The sequence below is a fragment of the Panthera tigris genome, chromosome C2 (assembly GCF_018350195.1).
Source record: "Panthera tigris isolate Pti1 chromosome C2, P.tigris_Pti1_mat1.1, whole genome shotgun sequence".
In the NCBI taxonomy this organism is placed as follows: domain Eukaryota; kingdom Metazoa; phylum Chordata; class Mammalia; order Carnivora; family Felidae; genus Panthera; species Panthera tigris.
The window spans coordinates 109223555-109245363 of NC_056668.1; the positions used below are offsets into that span (position 1 = coordinate 109223555).

The 21809-nt window shown below is 41.6% G+C and overlaps 1 protein-coding gene across 3 annotated transcripts in view; it reads right to left on the reverse strand.

Annotated features, from left to right (window-relative positions):
* The window catches only part of ARHGEF26 (Rho guanine nucleotide exchange factor 26), a 133264-nt gene that overhangs the window by 11346 nt on the left and 100109 nt on the right, over nt 1–21809 (reverse strand). For all 3 annotated transcript variants that reach the window (XM_042999001.1, XM_042999002.1, XM_042999003.1), the window contains one exon: nt 9271–9480. In XM_042999001.1, the coding sequence (XP_042854935.1) occupies nt 9271–9480 (210 nt within the window). The remainder of the gene's footprint in view (nt 1–9270; nt 9481–21809) is intronic.

The following is a 21809-nucleotide window of genomic DNA, read 5'->3' on the forward strand; positions in this document are numbered from 1 at the left end:
AGACAGTCTCTTTAACAAATGGTGCTGGGAGAACTGGACAGCAACATGCAGAAGGTTGAAACTAGACCACTTTCTCACACCATTCACAAAAATAAACTCAAAATGGATAAAGGACCTGAATGTGAGACAGGAAACCATCAAAACCTTAGAGGAGAAAGCAGGAAAAGACCTCTCTGGCCTCAGCCGTAGCAATCTCTTACTCGGCACATCCCCAAAGGCAAGGGAATTAAAAGCAAAAGTGAATTACTGGGACCTTATGAAGATAAAAAGCTTCTGCACAGCAAAGGAAACAACCAACAAAACTAAAAGGCAGCCAACGGAATGGGAAAAGATATTTGCAAATGACACATCGGACAAAGGGCTAGTATCCAAAATCTATAAAGAGCTCATCAAACTCCACACCCGAAAAACAAATAACCCAGTGAAGAAATGGGCAGAAAACATGAATAGACACTTCTCTAAAGAAGACATCCGGATGGCCAACAGGCACATGAAAAGATGTTCAACGTCGCTCCTTATCAGGGAAATACAAATCAAAACCACACTCAGATACCACCTCACGCCAGTCAGAGTGGCCAAAATGAAGAAATCAGGAGACTATAGATGCTGGAGAGGATGTGGAGAAACAGGAACCCTCTTGCACTGTTGGTGGGAATGCAAATTGGTGCAGCCGCTCTGGAAAACAGTATGGAGGTTCCTCAGAAAATTAAAAATAGATCCACCCTATGACCCAGCAATAGCACTGCTAGGAATTTATCCAAGGGATACAGGAGTACTGATGCATAGGGGCACCTGTACCCCAATGTTTATAGCGGCACTCTCAACAATAGCCAAATTATGGAAAGAGCCTAAATGTCCATCAACTGATGAATGGATAAAGAAATTGTGGTTTATATACACAATGGAATACTACGTGGCAATGAGAAAAAATGAAATATGGCCTTTTGTAGCAACATGGATGGAACTGGAGAGTGTGATGCTAAGTGAAATAAGCCATACAGAGAAAGACAGATACCATATGGTTTCACTCTTATGTGGATCCTGAGAAACATAACAGAAACCCATGGGGGAGGGGAAGGAAAAAAAAAAAAAAAAAAAAAAAAAGAGGTTAGAGTGGGAGAGAGCCAAAGCATTAGAGACTGTTAAAAACTGAGAACAAACTGAGGGTTGATGGGGGGTGGGAGGGAGGGCAGGGTGGGAGGGAGGGCAGGGTGGGTGATGGGTATTGAGGAGGGCACCTTTTGGGATGAGCACTGGGTGTTGTATGGAAACCAATTTGACAGTAAATTTCATATATTAAAAAATTAAAAAAAAGAAAATAAATAAATAAATAAATAAATAAATAAATAAAAATAAATAAATAAAAAACAAAACAAAAATAGTATAGGACACAAAGGGCCTCCGGGTGGTTTTATAAGGAACAAGTAGTTTTATAAAGCACAGCCTTCTTTAAAATAATCTTAAGCCAACACTTAAATCCTTGATATCATCTCTGTCAGATATAAGATCTATTTTTTACTCGGGCTCAACTGGAAATTTCCAAAGTACAAAGGTAACTGAAAACTAAATAATACTGTACAGATGGAAAAATTGTTCACCAAGAGACATCTAAAATGATCCACGTGCCATTCCCAAACAAGTCAGCCTCCTCCTTGCCTTACCGTGTGTCTTCACACGGCCCTGACTCCTGTCTGCGGCCCTTCAGTTAGACTCCCAGGCACAGCCCGCCTCTGGCACCGAGTGGCCAGTTTCAGTGACAGGCCTGACCCTGCAGACAGTTTCCAGAAATCCAGATGAAACCTTTCACTCGTGTGGCATGCTGCCTGGATGCTAATGGCATCCCTTAGACACGGCGGCCTCTCACAGAGACTCGAGAGGACAGAACAAGACACTCCTTGTTGCCCTCACTGAAAGGAGCCGCTTCTTGACATGGCTTCAATGAAGCCAGTCCCACCCCCTCTTACATGCCGTCAAAACCGCACGACTTTCCCCGGGGCCTCCCAGAGCCCTGCCAAGGAGATGCTTCCCACTATGAAGCAGAAAGCACTGCCTCCCTAAAGCAGGGAGGAGACTCCCTCAATATAAGAGGGAATTCTGAGAACAAGAAAAGCCAGGGCACAGACCTACCCATTATTAAACTGAGATATCAAGCCCAGGGCTCACTTGCAGACAGCTATCTTCTCCAGGGACAATATGAAACAATCAACATGAATCCACAGTCCACCCCACACCCCGTTGGCAGACTTTTCCCTTTGCCCAAATAAAGTGAGAGAATAAGTAACGCCACTCATGTGGACCTGGGCACATCAACGTCCAAGACACCCGAACGCTGCTCCCTTAGACCAACATCCACTGAGCGCCTCCTGCCTTTGCATGAGCCCTGTGCTAGGATGGGGTTGCAACGTGAGTAAAACAGGGTCTCTTGCTCTCCACAGCCTTCAGTGTGAAGGAGCAGAGAGAGAAGCAAACAAACACAAAATCCAGCACAGTATGCAGTGGGCTGTGGCAGAACATTCTGCTTAAAACACATGGCACCCAGGGAGAGAAAGAAGACTGAGAAGAGACGTTCCACATAAATATCTGCAAGTAGAGTCCTTTCCTAAGACCCGTGTTCTTCATGCACAGCGTAAAATTAAGCACCTGCAGTTCCCTACTCAGGAGTCAGATGTGGTAGCATCATGGCCTGCCTCTCATACAATTAAGCACAGTAGGCTTAAACTTAATTGCATAAAGGTCTAAGTCACAAAGCTGGATTTCTCATTGAATGCCAGGCATCTGCTAGAAAAGACAGATACGTACTGAGAAAAATGGGAGAGTAGGCTTTGAAACAAAGAGGCAGGGCTGCAGAACAGACAGGGGCTGTTGAACCTTCTCTGTGTCCCTCTTACAGTGGCAGCTGGCCAGATACCTTTTGTGTTTCTTGTCACAGCCTACAAATTTACCTGGGGTTCCTTTTGAAACTCCTACACCCACGGCCTTTGGGGGAAAGTCCTTCAAGCCTTTGTAAAGAGCAGGTTTGTGAGGATGGTTGTTTTTGTTCGTTCCCTCACACACTCAGTTCAACCAGATGAGTTCTGATCCATGAAAGAAAACCCACAGGGTAAAAAAAATGTCATGATGAATGCTGTGCATCAAAATCTTACAAAGCTGGACACATGTTCACAACTTACCTAATTCAAAAAATCTAACCAAAGCAAAGCAATTCCCTTAGCCCACTAAGAGGGTTCTAAAATTCAGATTTTGTGACATATAATTAAGCCAATTATTTCTTGAATTATGTTTCCTCGATGATATGAGACCCATGTCATCACCTGTGCTCCTGTTGAAGTGGGGCTGGTGATGACGATCACAAAAGATCAAGTGCTTTGAGGGGCACTATGCAGTGTAAGAGATCATTCCTGGATGTGGATTCCAGATTCAACGAGGGGAAAAATACTACAACCTATGATAAATACATTTTTGCACATAAATTACCATCTATTGTGGATTATTTTTTTTTTAGAGGATGAAGTACAAGAGCATGTCAGACATACTATGTACAATTTTATTCCACTTACTTCCTGTTGTTAATTAAATCATTAACAGAAGCAGGAAGGCCGCAGACTCCCTGGCAAACAATGCGCCTTTATGAGGAGGCCCAGGAACTGGTCGCCTGGATGGCTGACAGGACCAGCCACATTCACAAGGCTTCTACTTTTTTCAGTGAGGGAGAAATTTTGAGAAGGATCTTTGATTATGGTTTAAGGTGATTATATCCTACAGCTCAACACAATGGGTAAAGAAAATATGCGTTTGTCACTGAGCATGTCCTGATGTCTCACGGCTGCATACACGGAGCCCAAATGCCATTCACATTCCACTGTAAACCCAGGAAGCCAAGGACGCCACTTGCTGCAGCCTCTGGTCTGTGCCAGCTGCAGCTGTGTGTGCTTCCTCTTAATGAAGGCAGACAATGGGGGCTCTCCGGCTCCCACATTCCTCTAGAAAGGCCCAGAGGGAGAAGAATGACAGCGGTAAAATATTCGTCCTTTGTCCTTTTATAAAAGATAAGCTTTTGTACTTTTCACAGACTACTGTCTCATTAACAATGTGACTTAAGATTTTGAACGGCAGACAGAGATAACACCATCTACATGGGTTAGATGTACATCCTAAGAAAATTTTAACCACATCCTTTATAGCAATCTTTGAAAAACAAGCGGAACGTAGAGAACACTTGCCTCAGCAGCACAAAAAGGACAGTGAACAAAGACTGACAGGGAAGCGATACTTCCCTACACATGGTTACTATTTATTCTACCTTGCCTTCTAGAAAAGCTAACTAAATTATGGGTCAGTCCCAGAAATATGTATTGGGAACTGGCCACGGACAAAAGTGAGACAAAAGACAAAGCTGGAGTTCAGTGTAGGGATTAGTAATAAAACCACGCAAAACTGGAGAGAAGGAGAATCATTAGGACACTACAGGGTGTCTCAAAAGAGAAGCGATACACAGGTTGTCCTCGGGAATGTGGAAAGATGCAATGGACTTTTGCACAGGAAGAACTGGCAGATGACAGATTTGTTCAGACCTGGAAGAATCACAAATGACACCAGTCTCCAGATTGGATCAACTCGAAATGGTGCCAGTGGTACCACTTTACCACTTACAGAAATGTGTGTTTAGGGAAAGCAGTGGGTAGCTGACTGGCTCAGGTAGGCTGCATTTCTGATGGGAGAGCGAGTAAGGATGGTTAGAAATGGAAAGAAAGCTAAGAGAGTACAGATAACAAGTGAAGAAAAAATCTCAAAAAGGGAGTCAGGGTGAATGAGCTGAACAGTCAACAAAATGAAATGACACTGGAGGTAAAGAAAGGAAGACTGTTGAATGGGGCAACTAGGAAGCCACTACTCATCTTTCGATGGAACAGCCTTAACAGGGACGCAGAGGAAGAAGTCATATTGAAGACCCTTAAGGAACAACTTAACATGGTACTAGCTGCTCAAACCTAAAATCCAAAACATCATCAATTCGTCTCTCACAGCCACCCCAACTCATCCAATCCGTAAATTCATCCTATTCTCTGCCTCCGAAATAACCGTGTTTCTATCTCCCCTCTCAGACCACAGCCCAAGCCACTGCCAGGACTCCCCTTTACTGCAACAGGACCCTATTTGCTCTCTTCTGCCCCCATTCCAATCTTCCGGAGAACTTGCTGCCATGACTTAAAAGGCTCTACACGCTTCTCAAAATACGTGTGGTGAAGAACCAGTCCTCACCCCCCCACCTCAACCTCCTATCCCATCCACTGTGAACCAAGTGTTCTTAGAAATACAACAAAAATGAATTAACTGTTAAAATAATCACATGCTTTGATGGAGAAATGTCGAAATGCTCTAAGTTCTTAATTCCTTCCCTCATGCACAGGAGGTTATGGTTTGAGGACTGACGGCCCACAGGCCATACTGGAATAGCTCTGCTCTGAAATGATCTGGCCTCTGTTGGCCTCTTGACCACCCACTCTCTCCTTGGTTTATTCTGATCTAGCCATTTTCACGATGTTCAAGCCAAGTTTGACAAATCAAACTCGTTTCTCTAGAAGTTTTGCATTTGTTGTTTCCTTTGCCTAGAACATTCTGGCCCTGCATTTTCCCACAGGCTGACTCCCCCTTGTCACTCAGGGTTCAGTTCAAATGTCACCTCAGAGAAGTCTTCCTGCACCATCTATTCTGTTTTTTATTATAGAATTGAAACAATATGATGCCCTAAATTTACCATCTGAGTTTCCGCAAATGTTTTTCCTTTTTAGTCTATGGACCTAAGAATACAATTCACGTTTTAATAATTTCTCACATTTAATAGCAAGTGGCGGGGCGCCTGGGTGGCTCAGTCGGTTAAGCATCTGACTTCGGCTCAGGTCATGATCTCATGGCTCGTGAGTTCAAGCCCCGCGTCGGGCTCTGTGCTGACAGCTCGGAGCCTGGAGTCTGCTTCGGATTCTGTGTCTCCCTCTATCTCTGACCTTCCCCCGTTCATGCTCTGTCTTTCTGTGTCTCAAAAATAAATAAACATAAAAAAAAAATTGAAATAGCAAGTGGCTTCCTGGAGTTTCCCTTCTAGGGAAAAAGGGCCAAATGGCAAGGTAGGGGTGGACCAGTCTGACTGGTGGTATCTCAGTAGGAAGATTCAAATTTGTTACCAGAAAGAACACTAGATTCAGGAGGGTCAGGGTCTAGTCCCAGCTTTGGCAACAACTCACTTCCTGTATGACCTCAGGCAAATCATATCACCTTTGTCTCATTTTACATATGGGAGAAAAAATGAGGGAGGTGGAGTACCAACCAGTAATTAGGGCCACCACATATTTTACTGTCTAAACAAGACACCTTTGAGAGTCAAAGTGGGTGCTATTGTTAGTTGTGCCAGAACAGACATTATACTGATCCTGAAGAAACCAAGATGTATGGTCACTTTACTTCAGCTCAGTTTTATCCTTCTCTAGAAACCCCTATGGGACCCTTCCTCATGTTCTATGGCTGGCTCCATTTGGCACATCCCAGATGCTCAATGTTTACCCCATTTACTTTTGGGAAGCTTTTCTACATTCTTTATGTAATCAAAGTAATTGATCTGTTCTACAATTTCACCGTTATAATGACTGAACTGTTGTGTCAAACAGCTGCACCCCTCCTGCTGATTTTACATTCTGTATATCCCCACATGATCTCTGTTGACAACAGTTTTTCAAAGAAGGTAAATATTTAGGTATGAACCACCTCCTTTTTCAAACCAAAGAATAAGTAGACAAAGGATATTAGTAACTAGTATAAAGTACTACAGATATTAAAAGGCCAAAACGGTGGTGAAAACCTGGTTTTCTCAACCAGTTTGCTAATAGGCCACCTTAATCACACATAACATACAAGAGAAGAAACTTCAAAAACATATAGTCACCTATAAATTTTGCAAATCTTAGAAGCAAAGAAAATATTCTACGTAGACCAAAACTGATTGCTCAAAACCATTTCGGCCCAGGGCTGACCTGCACTTTTTCCAACATGGCATGTAATAATTTGCTAGACTTTTAAACAGTGAATTGTTTTCTGGGGTTTGTTTTTTTTTTTTTTTTAAGGAAAGTACGTCCTGGCTGTAACATTTTCTTTCAATACAAATGCTATTTTATGCCTTGTATGCTTAAAGATGTTTGTTTATTTACTTTTCAACTGATACCTAAGTTGGTGGTGGAGGGGAGGAGAGTGAGGGAGTCACTCCTGTACCCAAGGAGACCTCTGCCTCTCTGGAATGTTCTACACATAGGAGTCAGACCCATGGCTCATATCATTTATGGGTGACATAACTCAATATTCTGGAGAACATTTCTGATTGAGGAAATGAATATACCATTCAGTCCATGGCAACATCAAAAGGCAAGAAGGTAAACAAATGCTACAGAATGTCCCAGAAAAGGATCTAGCCTTGGTATAAAAAGAACTGGACGTGCCAGTTTACTTCCTACTTTGCTGGAATAATCTCAGAAACAAGTGGTGGAGGTTACATAAATTATGAAAGAGACAGTCAGGAAAAGCTCTGCTGATACGTTGGCAAGACCTGAATATAGAACAAACAATCCGAAAAAAGAAAAAGAAAGAGAACAAACAATCCTTATAAACACAGAGGAAAGGAAAACACAAAGCAAAACCAGCAACACTTTCACCATTACTAACTAAAACTGACAACTGAAAATCTGTTTGAGAATTCTCTAAAATCTCTGGATAAGCACTCATCTCCAAAGCCTTTAAAGACTTTTCACCCTTAAAATCATATAAGATCCAAAGCTTAGACATACTAAATTCTCTTTTAAAGAGAGGCTTCCCCAGAGGAAGGCTGGGTCTGTCTTCACTGGACAAGAGGTTTAATCACTTCCAGAGTTGAAGAAATGCCTTCCTGAGCCCTGGTCTTACGTGTGTCTCATGCTGGTCATCTGCACAGACCAGCAGTAGCACCCACCCAGAGGAGCAAATACAGGAACGTGCCTGGAATGCTGCAGGCTCCTTCGGCAATTTCATGGAAGAGCTCCGGGACCTTAAGAAAAGGCATTTCTTTGTTTCATAAACAAACATAGGATGAAGCTCCTTTTCTTACTCCCTCTGCTAACTCTCAAGTTCATTTGGAATACTCTATTTTGGCAAATTTTCAAATCTCAAATGGAGTTTACATCAACCTATCCCTCTTGGTTTTCTTTAGCCTTTGAAAAGTTACTTCTAGTGCCAAAAAGATATGAAATGATCATTGAAAACGTTTTATATGGATGCTTTATAATTGTAATCTTTTTCTGATGTCTCTCTTTAATGACCCAGAAACACTGTTAAAATACTCTTAAGAAGTAGGGACACCTCTCTGGGTTTACTTTCATTAAGATTTTGCTACAGTCTCGGGGTTGTTATTCACCAGCTGCTGATCCATTTTAATTACACCACCTGGGAACCTTGGCAGATTTGGGTGGGAGGATGATCCCTGAGGATAAAGAGTGAGAGAACTTCCCCTTTCCTCTACTGTTCCACCCAACATAATACCGGCCTGTGATGACTGTTTCAAGAGGAGGTCTCCAGCTTCCAAACAAATAAACCGGTCAACTGTCTCTAAATGGACCAAACCACGGGGGTAGACTTGAAAATTAAGCTCGCTTGCCTACATCCATCCAGTGTGAGGACAGACTGCACCATGACCACTAGTACGCCAGCAGACACACACAGCGGGACTCTCTATTTAGCCTCGGCATCAACTCTGATAGGAAAGTGGATTCATTCATGTTTCCCCAAACCGAGTATCTCTTTTGATAGAAATCATCAGGCCTTTTGCTGTCTAGCTGAAGGCAGGTGACTGCAAAATGGCCTTAACTCCTTTATCTGGGACAACTTACAGCCTACATGGAAACTACCAGGTGTCAACTACCCATGGCTCATGGGTCATATATCAATGATTAAAATAAAGTGATTTTTACACCACTTTCTAAATATAAAAGCACACCACCTAAAGCACAATGCATCCATCAGGATTCATGAAGATGAAAATAGTAACACCCATCTCTCGAGATGTTGAGAGGATCACAATGCAAAGATGAGATTCTCCATGAAGCACCTAGACCCAGAGTGTAGGGCATAATAGGTACTCAGCAAAAAAATACATAGTAGCTACTGTTCACCAGTTTTTTAGAGAGTCTCAGACCAAGGGTAATTAATTAGGGAAGAATGACACCAGATAATTCTGAAACCATCCCTGTCCATACTTACTGTGTCTCAGCCCCTAGCAGCATTTCCACTTTCTCACTCGCATGGTTACTCAGGACTGTCAGAGTAAAGAGGTGGCTGGCAGAGCTCTGTCTTGAATAAAGCATTGTAGAACTGTTCTTCCCTGGAGAAGAATTAAGCTCTTCGTTGTCACAAGATTCCACCAATAGCTGATCTCTTAAGGAATAATCATTGACGTTGTAACTTTCTTCACTAGAAGGAAAAGGGAAAAGAACATGTCAACAATTCAATGGGTAAGACTGTGACACTGTCCATTTTCAAGTCACATTCAGGGAGAAGGTGATGGGGAGGAAGGAAGGATAGGAGGAGAATGATTTATTTAAAACTTTTTTAATGATTATTTTTGAGACAGACACAGAGCACATGTGAGGGAGGGGCAGAGAGAGAGGGAAACACAGAATCTGAAGCAGGCTCCAGGCTCTGAGCTCTCAGCACAGAGCCCGATGCGGCGCTTGAACTCATGAACCATGAGATTATGATGTGAGCCGAAGTCAGACGCTTAACCGACTGAGCCACCCAGGCATCCTGAAAATGATTTATTTTAAAATATGAACTAGAGGGGCGCTTGGGTGGCTCAGTTGGTTAGGCAACCGACTTTGGCTCAGGTCATGATCTCAGTTTGTGAGTTCGAGCCCCACGTCAGGCTCTGTGCTGGCAGCTCAGAGCCTGGAGCCTGCTTCAGATTCTGTGTCTCCCCCTCTCTCTAGCCCTCCCCTGCTCATGCTCTGTGTCTGTCTCTCAATAATAAATAAACGTTAAAAAAAATTTTTAAATGAACTAGAATCTGAATTATATATACTGATTATGAATCAATATAATCCTCCCGAATTAAGCCTGTTAATTACTATTTTTCTGCAATGTATAAATTGTATCTCAGGTTTGAAAGCAATATTAAAAATAATGCTGGGGAAGGGGCACCTGGGTGGCTCAGTCGGTTAAGCATCCAACTTCAGCTCAGGTCGTGATCTTGTGGTATGTGAGTTTGAGCCCTGCATCGGGCTCTGTGCTGACAGCTCAGAGCCTGGAGCCTGCTTCGGATTCTGTGTCTCCCTCTCTATCTGCGCCTACCCAGCTTGTGCTCTTTCAAAAAAATAAACAAACATTAAAAAAAAGTTTTTTTTTTTTAAATAATGCTAGGGGCACCTGGGTGGCTCAGTGAGTTGAGTGTTGGACATGGGCTCAGGTCATGATCTTGCAGTTTCTGAGTTCGAGCCCATTTCAGGCTTTCTACTGTTGGCCTGTCAGGGCAGAGCCCGCTTCAGATCCTCTGTCCCCCTCTCTCTGCCCCTCCGTGACTTGTGCACTCCAAAAAATAAATATTTAAAAACAAAACAAATAATGCTAAACTCTAGCTTTCATTTTACATTATCCTGGAACTTGATAATGTATTACAAGTGAGACACACATGCATAGTGGTAATGCTCGAACAGGCACACTTCCCTAGTCTTCCCTCTGTCCGCAGAATAAAGAGGGAGCCCCAAACCTACCCATGCTCTGGATAACAACGGCTCAGTCCCAGCCTCCAAACCACCAGGCAAAGGAGGGAAGAAGAGCCTTGGAGATCTGCCTAAGCCATCCTTCTGACACACACAGCCTCACCACCTGCTTCAGAAACCACCAGGACTGATTTCTCTATCCCTGCTTATGCCCATGATCCCAGTATTCTCCATTCCCCTGGAATCTCATCCCCAAAGCACTGTGAACACACCTAATCTGGCTCTATCTCCCTGAGCTCCTCAGCTTGTTCCTGAACCCCTTCTGTGTCCTCCAGAAATGGACCTCATATAGGGAATCCAGCAAAATCTTATAAATCCTCAGCTCTGCCTTGAACCCTCCCTTTACCTTCTTGCCTTAACAGAAGCTTGGCTCTCCCTAGAAAACATGGCCTCCCCATAAGGCTTTCTATCAGCTGGTTTCTCATGCTGCTGCTAGACAGTGATCACTTCTTCCTCCCAAAAAGTCCTTAGCTTTGAAGCTCATGCTGTCCGGCTCTATCTCATAATCAAAGTCAAGGAAAGACTCCCAGTTGAGTTACCTACCCTTATGAGTTTAGTTGCTGGCTCATGGTCCCCCTACAACACTATTTTCTTGAATTTCCACACAGGGGAGACTTCCATTACCCCGGCTTGTCAGTTCCTTGACTTCCCCTTCCCCAACCATCTTACCTTCTGTCCTTCAGCTACCCCACCATCGTCATACCCTAGACCTTGTCATTGAAATCAACTGCAATGTCTCTGTAATCCCAATGTCAAACACCCTCTCCAACCATCTGTCTCTCCTACTCCCCTCTTCTTCTAATCCTCAACCCCAATGATTCTTTTTTTTTAATTGTTTTTAACGAGTATTTATTTTTTAGAGAGAGAGATTCAAAGCATGAGAGGGGGAGAGGCAGAGAGAGAGGGAGACACAGAAACCGAAGGAGGCTCTAGGCTCTGAGCTGTCAGCACAAAGCCCAACACGGGGCTCAAACTCATGAACCATGAGATCATGACCTGAGCCTAAACTGGACACTCAACCGACTGAGCCACCCAGGCGCCCCTCAACCCCAATGATTCTTTAGCCCACTGACTCTACCACCTTTCCCCTGTCCTTGAACCCTTTATGCTTACTAGATTACCCAGCTTGGATTTCTAGGGATGTAGTTTTAATCACCACGTGTATACATGCTCATCTCTTTGGCAAATCCCAACCCTGGTTAGATACAGCTCTCCCTCTATTCCACATCTGTGCACTTGCAGCTGAACATGGGAAAGCTCAAGAAATAACTGCTAAATAAATGGATGACTATGCAATATATTCTAATATATTCTAGGAACAATATCGAATATTCACCTTATTTAATAATAAATGCAAATGTGTGAACTCAGGGGAGCTATGAGAAAATGAAACTCCTCATGCCCAACTACACTAGGCATTTCAGGATTGGCCGCTTTGCTCAAGATTTCTTAGAATTTCTTTCATTCAGTGGCGGACATCTACCAGTCAACCACTCCCTTGTAACTCTCCTTAGGAAAATTTATAAAATCTTTTCTAAAATTTAGTTTGGTATTCTCTCTTCAAAAGACAGCACACAGTTATTATCTATAAAAGCAAAATACTGCCTTCTGATCAAGTCTACTTGTTGCTACGGTAATAATCTGTATTAACTGGAAGTTCACATGGCAGGATCATTTCCAAAGCTTTCCTGAGACTGCCTGCAGACCAACACAGCCAGAGCCAGCACATATAAAATATTTCTCATATCAAAATAAGGTTTATCAAAGTTCACATGATTTTCATCAAAGGAGAAAGCAGAATAATACACTTTACAAACAAGTAAGGTTGTATTTTCAAAAGACCATGTTTACAAGAAACAAAGCAATTTTTGGCAGAGCAGGGAATGCTTGTAAGGTTGTCTAGAGATCTTAAACATGAATTTAACAGCTCAGAACCCAGGATAAAAACCAAACCGCAAAAGAACAAAAGCAGAGCCTCAACATCATCAAAAACAAGAGAAAGAACAAGAAGAATGAGGGCCTCCTTGTTGCCATCCTCTCTCTGTAGCTCTAGTTACTCTTTTGGTCCAACTCACAAGTTAAACAAGATGACCTGTTAGCCAAAGACACCCATTTCCAGTTAAAAGGAATTCTGTTTTCTCAGAGAAATCCAAGCATCCTAATGTTGAGTATATGGGTGTTCAGGTAGTGCCCTAACCAATGACACTGTATAGGTATTCTTCATCTTTCTAAAGAAATAGAAGGCAAAGAAATGTATGTGCCATAAGCCCATCATTCAAGAGGACTCAAGTTCCAAAAAGTTGTCGGCAGTAAAGTGGTTCCACCTATTCAAGACCAAGAGGTCGCAGGAAAGCCATGTAAACTCTTATGAGTTAACTAGTTAAGTCTTTCTTTTCCTCTTAATTTTCTGAGTTCCTATTTTCCCCAGTGTTTGTATCAGTATCCGCTAATGTGTTGCAATGATGCTCTGAATCTTTGTCTTTTGGAGGCAATTAAAGCCAGAAAAAGTAGAAAAATTAAGAGTTTTTTAATTGTTCTCTGGAGCAATGACAACTACAATGCCATGAAGAGTTGGGGTGACTATGTGACCTAGTTTATGCCTGTTATCCTCTCAAATGTCCAGTTTGGAAGATAAATTGTGGCCACTTTATTTTATAGCTATGTGGCTTCACCTCGAGGTATCCATTTCTATACATCTGCACATTTGTGTCACAGAATAGGCCTGAACAGGGAACTTTTCCCACTCTTTGAATTTCTTGAATCCAAAATAGGACACAGGAAACACATTTGCTCTTTGTTGTTGTTAACTGATCCAATAGCAAGCATCCAGTATTACTTCACCTAGACCTGTAAACTTCATTACACAATGTTTACAACTTCTTCACTACTCTTAATATGTTTATATTTTAAAAACCTTGGTTTCATTGAACAGTAAATCAATTATTTATTCTCACCCTCTATTATTCAAACCAACTGAAACAAAAACTAAAAAGCCATTCCCTCTTGCTAACACATCTGTGTTCTCTCTCACACACACACACACACTCACACACTCAATCTCATAAAGGTTCAAAACAATCCTACTTTCTCCTCTGAATCTGCTAACTATTGGATAAAACTCATTCTCCTAATGTCAGTCGGCACCTCTCTCTCATGCTAATACAAAAGGAAAAATCTGTGTTAAGATACGTGCCTAAGCAGAAGGAAGAGGGGAGAATCCGTAGCCAGATGCAGCTATTTACAAACCTACTTCCCTCCTCTGCTTACTCACCCATGTCCAATAAGTATAACAGAGGCTAAGCTGGGGTGGGTAAGAAACCCCTTTCCTGAGGGAAGTTGATGCTAATCAGACTTCCCCATGTTTGTCTCTATCATTTAACAAACATATGGTTTACATAGTCTCTGAAACAATTTGGATCATGTAATTAGGAAGTTAAATTGCACAGAAAAAGGCAAATGGAAAAACCACCTTTCCTTGCATGGAGAAGTTTATATGTAGACTTCCTTTGATTGTCTTATGTGTGCTCCAAGTTTGCCAGCTGCTCATCAAGGCTGTCTGCTTTGTGCAGGCAGGACCCCTATCAGGTGCAGCAATCACATCTATAGAAGTCCGTTGCTCTGCCATGTAAACAGTGACGGATCTCTCTGTTGAAATCTACTTAAAGTCCTAGTAACCTCTGCTGAGATTCCATTCTTTCCTTTCTTTCTTTCTTTTTTTTTTGTTTCTTTTTTTTCTCTTCCCTTCCCTTCCTTTTTCTTCCCTTCCCTTTCTCTCACCAGATAGCTATCAGTAGAGAACAGGATCTGGTGGTAAATACATACCTCAATTATTCTTCCCTCAGGAAGGCATTCTTTTGTTAAGCAGTTCAAATAGTGTTTGGTCCTACCATATGCAACCTAACGAAGTGGGTTAAAAGATGACATACCTTATTGTGAATAGTGGCTTTCTTAAAAAGATTATTATGGATCACTTTTAACTTTCTGCCCCATCAATTTCTAGAAAGGCTGGGATTTTTCATACTAGGCCTCTATTTATTACTTTTAAATCAGGATATTTCACAACCGCATACAACAGGCACTTTTTTTTTTTTTAATTGTTTATCTATTTTTGAGGCAGAGAGAGACAGAGTACCAGCAGGGAAGGGGCAGAGAGAGAGACCACACACACACAATCCAAAACAGGCTCTAGGCTCTGAGCTGTCAGCACAGAGCCCAATGCGGGGCTTGAACTCACGAATCCATAAGACCAAGACCTGAGCTGAAGTCGACGCTTAACCGACTGAGCCACCCAGGCGCCCCAACAGGCACACATTTTTAAAATACCAAAGCCACATATATACATATGCATTAGTGAGTGTAGCAGGACAGATACCAAGCTCAGCACAGGAGTTACTCTGGGGAGGAAGAGGAGGAAGAGGAAGATGGGATGATGGTGGAGATACTATGGATGTACCCGCAGTATTACATCAGGGCTTTTTTGTTTAAAAAGGAATGATCTGACAGTAATATGGCAAAAAGTTAATGTCTATTATATCTGGATGATAGGTATGTTAGTGTTTGATAAGAAAAACTTAAAGAATAATAAATGCATCGTGTCTGTGGATGTTTAAGGGTACAGTTGAAGTGACTATTGCACAATGGAATTTTTCTGGACTTCCAGAAAAAGGATTATTTGCAGATGACATCATTGCCTGAAAAGATACTACAAAGTAAGAGTGAATTCAATAAAGTAGTTGCATTGAGACAAAAAAAACAAAAAACAAAACAAAACGCTTTTCTATATATGACTGACACATGGTTAGAAAATGTAATCAAGTAAGTCATCTTATTTATAAGAGCCACAAAACCCATAAAATATTTAGGATTAAACCTAACAGGTTTCTGCTATATGAAAACAGTTTCTGCTATACTTCAGAAGAAAGCCTGAATGGATACAGAAGTTTGATATTATAGAGGTTCCAATTCTTTCTAAATTAAAATAGAACTTTATCATATCACAACAAAGTACAAACAGGGTTTTTTGGGATGTGGTGAAGAATGGGAACAGTCAAGCTGATCGTAAAACGTACAAAAAATAAACACGTAAATACAGTCAGAAAGATTATGGAAAAGAATGAGAGCCATCCAGTCTTATGGCATATTAAAAGCATATTGTAAAACTACAGTAATTCGAAGACTGGGCCTGGGGATGAATTGACAGATGGGTTAGTGAAACAGAGGAGTGGGTTCATGAACTGATCCAAACACATCTGGGAATTTAGGACACGGTAGAGGTGACATTTCAAATCTGTAGGAAATTGACAGGTTAGTCAACAAATAATATTGGAACATCTGAAGAAACATCTGGAAAAAAAAAATTTGGATCCCAATCTCATTCAGTAACCAGGATCATCTCCTTGGACCCAAGCTCTGGGTCCATTAAGAGTCATGAGGAAGAGGTGGTGACAGAACAGGTCTTTCTCCTAGGCACAGACCCATCTGGACTTGCCTTGTGATTGGAGGTGGGGGGTACTCTTAAACATGCAAATACCTTAGAGAGAGTTCTCAACTTAACCTTTATTAGCAAACCTTTTACTTTAAGTACATAATAAGGATGACCAGGAATGGGAAATGGGCTAGTTGACCAAGATGGAGCCATACATATGAAAGGAAAGATGTGATGGGGGAAGTGAGGGGAAGGGTTGATTGTGAAGGCCAGCTTTCCCACAACCCACTGCTCCTCAGCCCTAGGAGTTGTCTCATATTTTACCATGGCATTGGTATGGGACTTTCTTTTATAGCCAAAATCTGACAGATGGAAACCCAACTAGCACCTCCAATTCTTCTTTTCATAAAAGAGTTAAATTTAAAAGAATTGATACTATCAATGAATTATCCAAAACAATATGATTTTTCGCATCTATCAAGATAGTGATGTTTATTTTTTACCTATGCAGTAAGTAGCTCCAGAGACTTTGTTTAAAACATGCACACAGTTGCCCTGTCCTGAAAAACCTTCACTTGAATCTGCTGGTGCAAGACAGACGTCTCCTGAGCTACTCACTGCCTGCATTTTTGGTTTCTCAGACCCTGTGCCTACGTGCCAGTGAAACTGCTCCCCAAGGCCAGCATGGCCCAGCATCCCACCAAACCCAATGACTTGAATTTCACCACTATTCTTGACATCTACAAAATTTGATGATGTGGAGTACTGTGACATCTTGAAACTCTACCTTCCTCTTCTCATGCCTGTGTAACATTTCTAAGTCATCCTCCTTTTGGGTCATTCTCCAAGATCCTCTCCTAGACCCCTGCTGTTCTCTCAGGATTTATAATGGCTCTGCCATTCTCCCCGCCTGTTGATTCACACGACTGGATGAGGTTTGATAAAATCAGAGTTTCTTCCTATTTTCCTTTAAGACATGCATATGAATTCCTCTGGTGCAAATTTCCATTAATTTCTCTTCTCCTTCCGAAAACATGATTTCTAAATCCCCATATCTGATCTTGTGCTTAACTAGAATAAAAATACTCTAGTTAACATTTCTGGAATGGAGACTATTGGTCTATACTGAAATTTATTTTGAGTTAAGAGACTGAAACATTATGTCACATGACTGACATTGATTTTACTAAACTTTAAAGCTTAGTTTTAGAATAATACAAACAAGTATTTAGTGAAATAATGTGCAATTTTAAAGTAATGAAGTGTAGTACAACAGGTAAGAGTAGAGACTTGATTTAGAATGCCTGGTGAGAATCCCAATTCTATCACTTACTCACTTCATGATCTTGAGCACATTACTGATCCCCTTGGTGTTTTAGCTTTCTCATCTGTAAAATGGGGATAATAATACCAATCTCCTTGGATTGTTGTGAGAACTAAGTGATATAGTAATATATTTATTACTTGTAAATATAAGTCATATATTATTTTGTTGGAAGTGAAGTTCTTACAGTCATGCCTGACTCACAACCAGTAAATGTTAGCCATTATTTTTAATTTTCCTGACAGATCATGCATTTCAATTGCTTGACATTTTGTTCAAGGCTTGATAATTGCATGCACTTTGCAAATGGGCAAGTGAACAGAGCACAACTTGAACTAAATACGTATCTCAAGAAATTCATAATGTGGCAAGTACTCCAACAAAACAAGGCATGGTATTTATCCAGAAACCGAGTTCAGTCTTACTTGTTCAGTCCTTCAAAATAATTCTGAAGACTAACAAACATGCCATATGCTTGCTATTTCATTGTCAAGAATATAACAAATAGTTGTAAGGACCACACTTGTTGGTAAGATAAGGATCTGCTGTGATTCATGGTCACCAAAAAACATGACTAGTGACGCATCACAGGACTAGAAAGGCCTCATTCTTCTCAACACCGATCTCCAGATTCCACAGCCCAGGACCCTGTGCCCATGGGATGCCCTGAACCCATGGTCCTTAAAAAAAGGAGATGGGCAAGTCCAAGAGGCTGTTACCACCTTCCTGAAGCTTTCTCTCTGGCATAACTAAACTAAGCAAGCTCTAAAGAGCAAGTAGGCAGCCTCTTAAATTGGCAACAGGATTACTACAAATTACTAAGTAATCTTCATATTCAGGTTTACTTCCACTGGCTTCCTTGAATGAAAGGAAAAAAATACACCGAATTCACTTTTTTCAGCCACAAACTTATACTGTCTCCTAATCAGTTGTGAGGGATATTGCAAGACAATTGATACTAGAGAAGTGTACACATGAGTAACATCAACTTATAAAGGAATAAACGTAGATCAATGGTTATCCTTGCCATCTGACATGAACGGGGAGGGAGAGGCACTGAGTTAAACACGTGTATTTCTAAGATCATGTATTGGAGGCCATAAATCATGTCTGACTCCACAGTGTACCACAACCTTCAGATGTATGGCAATGGCTAACGGTCTCAAACCATTTTTTAAAACTGTAAAATAATCTAGAAGAAGGGCAATAACTTAATTTGTGCCAAGATCCTTAGAGAAAAATACAATGACTAGGAATAATAATGATACTCAGCATGTAACAGTCACTTAGCAGAGACTATTTGCTGTCTTTATGTGCATTATCTTATTTAATTCTCACAGAAATTCCATGAAGATGATGAACCGTTAGACCCATTTTACAGATGATAATACTGAGGCTCTAAAAGATTAACAGTAATTTGCCCAAGGTCACATGGCCAGGATTTGAGCCCAGTTCTACTCAACCCCAGACATTGATATTGTGCTTCCCAGTCACCACAGCTTTCAACATTGAACAGCAGTGTCAACTCTTCCTACAAATTAGAGGAAATGATACCCAAACCACTCAATCTTTATCCAAGATTCTCCTAAAAGTTAATTTCCTGAGGAAGAAATTTATCCTGCAGAGGAAGAGAGACAATGTCAGGTGACTTGAGCTCTCTATAATAGGAAAGACTTCAAAATGGAAAAACTCAAAACGAGGTCAAGCCAGGCCGTGACCCTTTGCAGGGAGCCTGCACAGCTTTAAGCCACTGGGCATTCAAACTGCTTGGGAACACTCAAGTTCTAACTTAAGTCCCTGAACTTGTGGATCATGATCTGGTAGTAATCCATTATAGAAAATCCTTTTTTAAGCCCTCAGGATTTGTAATGTGTCTTAGAGTTCAAGTTATGTCAATATATGTAACATTTATGGAACCAGGAATCAGGAAATGAAAACCTACTGCCTTAAATGTCTTCAGGAAGGAAATGTTACAAAAAGGACTCTCTTCCCTGTACTCTGATGCTAGATTATCTAAAAGGCAGAGGAAAGCTCGCAAATGCAATTTGGTACCGGTTCTAATTTCCTCCGAAGATTAGTAAGGGTGTTTCTCAAAATAAAAGGTGCAAGCTTCTAGGCTGTATTTCCCCAATGACATTACAGGATGAGGAAAGGTGAAAATATTCTAGAAAAATAAAGTTAAAACATAATGCACATAAAGAAATTGTTTAGAGAGGAGGCTTTGGAGTCAGAGACTCAGATTAGAATCATGAGTCTTTTCTGAGAGACCTTGGAAGAGCCTTTCTCTCTCTGCCTCAGTGTCCACAGTCGTAAAGTGGAAATACTAATACTACGTTGCTATAGCAACTCGACAGTATGTTGCATATGCACTCTGAGTACTGTACGTGCTCGATAATATGGGTTCTTGTCATCATTATTACTATTACAACTCACCTAACTGCAGGGAGTACCCGAAAACATCAGGGCCGGATCATTCGTGGGCAGAGAATTGAGAAGAATGAAAACACAAATCAGAACATGACTATACTTACTATACTTTCTTGCTATAGATAACAAGACTAGACTAGATTTCTGCATTCTTTTGGTGTTGTGCAGGACACCCAGACCCGGCCCATATATCTGTGTGCTTCAAACATGCTGGAGGACACATCTGGGCTGGTGGGAACAAAAAGGTACTACCAAGATACTCACATGAGCCACAGCTGGATGACTAACACCAGCCAAAAGGAAGTGGGTTCTGAGTCTCCAATCACTTCCGGCCTCTTTGAACTAATGCCCCACCCCCTTCCTGCATTTATCTGAAAGGCAAGGCATTAGTTCTTTTACAGAGCTCTTCTTTTATTCCCCACACTACTTGTATGTTAGTGTTCTGTGGAAAAGATGATTTCCCGGTTGTGGCTGGAACTGTCTATCATCTAATCTGCTGTCAGCCTCCCCTGCTTCTTGTCTACCAAGTCCCAGTGTGTCCAGCCGCAGGGGGTGCAGCATGGCTGAACCTGAACAATCATGGCTCTCCTGTTCCCCTTTGTCTTATGCTGGCGTTCCCAGCCTCTCTTCTACTGATGACAAGTCTTGTGACCCAAGACTGACCCATGAAACATAAGAAGCCTCCCGGGCACTGTCTGGGAAAGGTTTTCCTCTGCTGATAAAAAAGAAAAGCCACTTAAGGAAGGAGTCCCTTTGGTCAGCCTTTCCTTCTCAGCCTTGCCTCCCTGCTAGGTGTTTGAATGAAATCATGATGTTTGGACCTGCAGAAACCATCTGCAGCCCTGAAGCTATATGCATGGGGGCGAAAAGTGAACAGAGCTCGCTGCATGCAGGTGAAGAAGAGATGGGGTTGGGTTACTCACGACCCTGGACCCAGACTGCCTCCCCTTAGTCACATGTTTGCCTACAGAAGTAAATGTCTTCGGTGTTTGAGCCACTGTTATTTGAAGGTTCTGTTACATATAAAAAAAAGCTTTCCTAAGTGATCCAACATTGAATCTCTCAAAGAGAAATGGAGTACACAGGGTTTCCCAAGCTCACCTGACTTGGGGGTGTGTGTGTGTGTGTGTGTGTGTGTGTGTGTGTGACAGACAGAGACAGAGAGATAAGTGAACAGTTTTTTTACTTAAACTCCTTGGTATAACTATACTTTTACTTACAGCTCAAAACATTAATTGATACAATAGTACAAAATAAAAGCAGGTCTGAAAACACTTCCTCTATAAAGCAGTTTTGCAAATACAGTCCTAAATGTTTTTGAAATTGAGGTTATGTGACATTATTGGGTAAGTTTATAGGTAAAGCTCAGAGATATGAAAAGCCACGTGATAAACACAGGTCCAGATTTGTATTTGCCAAAGTTAATTAAGGTTAATATATAATGGGACACATGGGTGGTGCAGTCAGTTGACCATTTGACACTTGATTTTGACTCAGATCAGGATCCTAGAGTCATCGGATCGAGCCCTGTGTCAGGCTTAAGATAGCTCTCTCTCTCTCTCTCCCTTTCCATCTGCCCCTCTTTCCTGCTTGCACTCTCTCTTTGAACTTTTTTTTTTTTTTAGTGTTTATTTTTGAGAGAGAGGGAGACACAGAATCCAAACCAGGCTCCAGAGTCTGAGCTGTTAGCACAGAGCCAAACATGGAGCTTGAACTCACGGACTGTGAGATCATAAGCTGAGCTGAAGTCAGACGCTTAACTGACTGAGCCACCGAGGTACCACTCCCTTTCTAAAATCAAATAAACAAACGAACAAATAAATAAATAGGAATCTGTAGTGGAGAATAC